The sequence below is a fragment of the Chanodichthys erythropterus genome, chromosome 24, assembly GCF_024489055.1.
Source record: "Chanodichthys erythropterus isolate Z2021 chromosome 24, ASM2448905v1, whole genome shotgun sequence".
In the NCBI taxonomy this organism is placed as follows: domain Eukaryota; kingdom Metazoa; phylum Chordata; class Actinopteri; order Cypriniformes; family Xenocyprididae; genus Chanodichthys; species Chanodichthys erythropterus.
In genome coordinates this window covers 3,171,501-3,177,500 of record NC_090244.1, presented here as the reverse complement: position 1 = coordinate 3,177,500, position 6,000 = coordinate 3,171,501, and the positions used below count along the sequence as shown (strand labels likewise).

Here is a 6,000-nt window from a genome sequence, read left to right as displayed (position 1 = left end):
TATATCAAAAATGTATTTTTGTGAGTGGATATGCATTGCTAAAGACTTCATTTGGACGACTTTAAAGATGATTTTCTCAATATTTCGATTTTTTTGCACCTTCAGATTCCAGATTTTCAAATATTTATTCAGCTTTCAGATGATGTATACATCTCAATTTAGACTAGTTTTGTGGTCCAGGGTCACAAATATGGGACTAATTTTATTGAAATGTATATAATAATATTTTTAAATAATAAGTATTTTAATAACATTATACAAAAAAGTTTTTTGGAGGGTTCTTGAGGGATCATTCTGAGAGATGATCTGTCAGATGATGCAGCGCTGAATGAAATTAATTCATAATTGTGTCATGTCAGGCCTAAGAGCTCTTCACTAGTGATAAAAAGAGAAAGAGTCTCATTGCTTATTGTTTCAATATACAGATATATTAAACACACTTTTTCTGATGGGAGTTGGAGCGGCGTGTGCACAGGACGGCCCCCACGACCACAGCGATGATGGTGAACACTCCAACAGAAACGATGACCACGATCACCAGGATGTGATTCTCCTGGCTGCCCGTGATGCCTGGTTTATCTGACACACACAGAGAGAGAGCGTCACTACACCGCAGGTCTCAGAGTTTACAGTGTCTGTCTTTAAAGTGAGCGTCTTCCTGTTTACCCATATTGGATCCAATCCCGTGCTCCGGCAGGGTCGGGTGACCGGGTTTGACTTGCAGCCCTATAGGCAACAAGACATCAGAGACATTCAGCTATCCCACAATGCATCTGACATAAATGGCATGCACACATATATATATATATATATGTGCATGTAAAACTAGACTAACTTGTGAACGAATTAAATTCCTGTTGTGTGCCTGTGCTTAATTGTTTGATTACCTTGATCACTTGACATTTTGTCAGATGGTTCAGCTGGAAATAAAGAGGAACAGAATGAATAAATGAACATAAGTTGATTTTAATAGGCGAGACTGAACGATGAGCTCCAGGTTTCACCTTTAGGGGTCCTGAACTGCACCGCGTCCGACATGGGTCCCATGCCTTTGGAGTTTCTGGCCTGGATCTTAAAGTAGTAGGCGGTGTCCAGCGTCAGTCCCTGAATCTGATGGGTCAGTCTGTTTCCCACCACGGGCTCCACGACCCAGTCATGGACCTCAGCGTTCACATCGGTGCTGTAGTAGATGATGTACCCTGAGAGACGGAGAGATTCATGCTTCTGAGGTCAGACTTTTCTATTTGGATGGATGTAATAATCTGGTATGTCCATCCATAATGCAAATAACGTCACAAAGCAAACGCGGTGAGCTGTTCTTCACACACCTGTGATTTTGCCGTTGGCTTCAGTCGGAGGCTGCCAGTTTATGTTGATGATTCGTGGATTTCCCTCTTTACTGATCACCGTCACATCTTTGGGAGCAGATCCGGGAACTACACAAAACACAGAACCACATTAAAGTGAGATAATACAAGTAAATAGTGAAAAAATCTGATGTAAATGATCGAAAACTGAAAGGTTATTATAATACATCTGTCAAAACAATTAGTTCTGAAATCATGCTGAAATGCAAATGAGACATTAATCAAATATACACTTGCATCCTGCAAGCAAATATCTGTGTTTTACAAATTTGTATGTACTTTTTTTTTGTATTTGTATAACTAATATAAACAATGCAAACGTCTACACATATAATGATAATCATTTTTAAAGTACATATTATATAACAAAAGGCTCTTGCAATGATCATACATATGTAAACATAACGGGAACTTAAGTAAAAAAAAAGTGCGCACTCAGCACCGCCGCTCCCTATTCACAGAGAACACGTGATCGTGAAATCGAAAGCAAAGTGCGAGTGTGTATTCTATCTTGAGTCTTTTCTCTAATAAGCATGCATATATAACCAAAATGAAGTTGTGTATATCGGTGTGAAAGAGAAAATGCAGTATTTCATCTTCAGAAAAGCAAACATTCCCGGATGTTTAAAATGGTGTATGTTCTTACTGGACTCAAAGGTGGTCCCGTGGGCCGTCATGCTCCATGTGCTGCTCCTGCGGCTCTTGGTCACCATTACAGAGAACTCATAAAGTGTATTGGGTTTCAGAGCCGTCACCGTATGGAACAGAGACGTGGTGTTTGCCGTCTGACAAAACAAGCAACAGACAAACGCATTAATAAAGACCCAACTCACTGCATACTCTTTCACATGTGATTATTTTAAAATATAGTATATACTCTTTAGTATGCAGTAAGAAATACCCAACAGGCATCTCCAATGCATTCTCTGTGTGCTCACTAGAGGGCGCTCAGAACAAGGAAATGAAAAACACTCTGAAATACTCTCATCAGTACCAGTGTGATTTTAGTATCATTATTAATATTTTGAATTAGTGTTTTTCATATTTTGCATTTTTAATTTTTAATTTAATTTAATTTTTATGGTTAAAATTTGTTGTTTTTTTGTCTTTTTTTTTTATATTAACTTCAGTAAATTAAATGAAAATTAGAAATGTTGCATTGGCAACTACCATTTTATTTTAGTTAACTTTAATTTTTTTTGTTTTTTTTTCATGGTTTTAGTTTTAAAGTTGCCATGAAATCAAAATTAACAATTCATTTTAATGTAATATTGCAGTATTTGTTATAAATGATTATCCGTGCACATTAATACTGTTGTGTCTTTGTAATCTTGAATCAAAATAACTTCCCCTCCCTCTTGCAGTGACTTCTCTTCTCTGATGATGAGGGCGGGACAACCAATAGGAAAGCACAACCATCCAATCAATTTCTCATGGACAAAATCAAGCCACGCCCTACATTTGTTCTTGCAGTTTAGTTTGAATATACGTCACAATAGAGAAGAAAAGACTCTTGCAATCGTTTCATGCCAACTTTACCTATAATAACCCTGTTCAGAACATCAGTTCAAGTGAAATGAAGCCACACATCAAAAACACCAAATAACACTCTCTAAAGACGGCTGATACCTTGAATTTGGTGTTGGCGGGGATGTTGGTCTTCCAGCGGATGGTGTAATATCTGGAATCGGTGATCTTCTGGTTCTTTGCGAGAGAGTTGTCGGCCCAGCTGACTTTGACGGTGTCGTGGCTGAGGACAGTGGCCTGAACGCCCACCGGGGGCAGCATGGGAGTGGGGTCGGGTGCTGGGGTGTATGGGTTATTGAAGAGTTCATAAAAATCAATATCAGGGTCTATGGGGTCTGACAGCAGCGTCACACACACACACACACAGATGAGTCAAATCATAATAAATGGAGAACAAACAAAAAAAATCACATGGGTTTAAAAATATGGAAGGATTGATCAGCGTTAGACAGGAATAAATGGATTGATGGTGGACAAGTAAGAGGAAAAATGAGTGAAAAAGAGAAAGAGAGATATTATTAGAATTAAAAAGGCCCATATTTTAACTAAAACAGTGCATAAACATTGAATAATAATTGGACATTTGCTGGATTATGCTGTATTTATGGAAATAAGTTGAAAATTGAAGTTCAATACAGTATCTGTGATAATTACTACAGAAAATAAATGTAACATCCCTCAGATTGTAAAAACAAACAATATTCATGTGCACAGCAATGCACTTATAATGGAAGTCAATGAAAAGTGTCACTTGTTGGCTAAATCTTTTTTTTTTTATCAGTAGGGCTACATTTCTGAGTGGATGAACTTCTGGTTACAATTTACTGATATAATTCCTACACTTTCTCTTCATAATAATAATAATATACGTTGTCTTATATGTCAAACAGGACATTTGTAGTGTCAACGTTCTGAATTTGTATGTGGAGTTCTGCAGGGTTCCCTGTTAGGACCAATTTTGTTTTCAATCTACAGCTTCCACTTGGAAATATAAGTTTTCACTGTTATGCAGATGACCTACAGTTATACTTATCACTGAGTTCTAAGGATCTGAATGGTCTGGATGTCCTTCAAGCATGAAAAAAAAATTCACTTTCTTCAGTTAAATACTGAAAAAAACAAAGTTGTGATAATTGGTCAGAGCTCAAGAAAAAATCAGATTGAGCTTCCTCTTAAAGGATTAGTCCACTTTCAAATAAAATTTTCCTGATCATTTACTCATCCAAGATGTTTATGTCTTTCTTTCTTCAGTTGAAAAGAAATGAAGGTTTTTGATGAAAACGTTCCAGGATTTTTCTCCATATAGTGGCCTTCAATGGGCACCAAACAGTTGAACGTGCAAGGCGATCATGTGCGTTTATAAAGCATATACAGTTGTATTTTTTTTTTCCGAAAATGACCGATGGTTTCACTAGATAAGACTCTTATTCCTCGTCTGAAACTGTAATTTTGACCTTCAACCATTTGGTGCCCATTGAAGTCCACTATAAGGAGAATAATCCTGGAATGTTTTCATCAAAAACCTTAATTTCTTTTCGACTGAAGAAAGAAAGACATGAACATCTTGGATGACATGGGGGTGAGTAAATTATCAGGAAATTTTATTTGAAAGTGAACTAATCCTTTAATAGGGTTTTTCCAAATATTAAGCAGGTAGTAAGAAATTTGGGTGTTTATTTTGATATTTTGATAAGTTGGTTCAGTCTTGTTTTTATCAGTTAAGAAATATTTCCAAGGTGAGGCGGTTTATTCATGCTTTTATTTTTTCCTGTCTTGATTATTATGAAAATTAAAAAAATTAAACAAATAAATAAAGACATAATAATACTAGTGTACTATAAAATAAATAATATAATATTTAATAATAATAATAGTATTTTACAAAACAGTAAAATTAATTTGCTTTCAAATTAGAGCTTTTATTTGTAAAGAAGTGTGTATTTTAACGTTTACACCACTATAGTGTTTGTTTTTGCTAATTTAAGAGGCTTAAACCCAAAAGATTCAGCAAGTTGCTGATCGATCGAGCTCTGAACCTTTGATTAATTAAGATACACCTGGAATTACTATTGATTTCTTCTGTGTAAATATCCACTTATTTGACTGTCAACAACAACAAAAAATGCATTCTCAGCAGAAAACGCCAACAAATGACTGTTGCAAACATGCTAATGCTCATTGGTGGCGAACAACTCATTTCTAGGTCACTAGCTCTGGAAGCTTGAGTTTTCAAGTCTGTCAGAAAAGTTGTGTGAAGCCTACAGAGTCAGAGCTGACGCAAATCTCAACCTGACAGGACAGCGGGGGGTCTGGAAACCTCTAACAGCGGCATTCGCCTGTCTGAGACATCTGACGCAAAGCGAAGGAAAGAAAGATTTGGGGACGGAAGTGTGCGACACATCACACCTGTAGGTTTCGATTCATGCTAACGTGACACGCCGCATTTCCCAGAACTGAGGGAGGCAGATATATGTGTGGTATCTGTCACCTTACATTTAACACACACTCCACATCGTAGTTTGTCTCCAGTACAAAACTATGTCAGACTGATTGCTCTATATGCTTCAAAATAGCATTACGCACGCTTTAGTTGATCTGATCAAGCCTGAATGGACGTGGAAAAGCTGGAACAATAAAACTTGTGTGTGCGTGTCTTACCGGACTGAGGTCTGGTGGTGGCGCTGTTGTAGATGGGAATGCCTTCGCCCATGTTGTTGTACGCCTTGAGAGTGATGACGTAATGGGAACTGGGATCTGCAGAGGAAAACATGCATAAAAGTCTAAAAACACGCCTAATGTCAACATATGGCTGATTATTTGTAGCATTAAAACATTACAGACGCCCACCGAGGTTATCGATGCTGTAGAAACGCTGCTTGTAATCCAGAGTGACCGTGTGGGCATGAGGGCTGCCGATTCCATATCCGATTTTATAACCTCGGACTAAAATGTCCTGGTTTTCTGGAGGAGTCCAAGTCACCACGATTCGGTTTACGAGCGGACGGACATGAAGAGAGCTCGGGACTCCTGGTACCTGAGACTCTGTAATAGACACAGTGAACAATCAAGCTAGCACCTGCTCATCTTTGACACACTTCACCATCTT

At 37.7% G+C, this 6,000-nt stretch overlaps 1 protein-coding gene across 8 annotated transcripts in view; it reads right to left on the bottom strand.

The window, feature by feature from the left end:
• The window catches only part of neo1b (neogenin 1b), a 157,419-nt gene that overhangs the window by 7,149 nt on the left and 144,270 nt on the right, over positions 1-6,000 (bottom strand). For 7 of the 8 annotated variants that reach the window (XM_067378882.1, XM_067378887.1, XM_067378883.1 and 4 more), the window contains 9 exons: positions 5,742-5,936; positions 5,553-5,648; positions 2,997-3,229; positions 2,014-2,152; positions 1,329-1,436; positions 1,005-1,199; positions 888-920; positions 667-726; positions 441-579 (listed from right to left, as the gene is read on the bottom strand). In XM_067378882.1, the coding sequence (XP_067234983.1) occupies positions 441-579; positions 667-726; positions 888-920; positions 1,005-1,199; positions 1,329-1,436; positions 2,014-2,152; positions 2,997-3,229; positions 5,553-5,648; positions 5,742-5,936 (1,198 nt within the window). The remainder of the gene's footprint in view (positions 1-440; positions 580-666; positions 727-887; positions 921-1,004; positions 1,200-1,328; positions 1,437-2,013; positions 2,153-2,996; positions 3,230-5,552; positions 5,649-5,741; positions 5,937-6,000) is intronic. The other variant, XM_067378884.1, reaches the window with a different exon arrangement.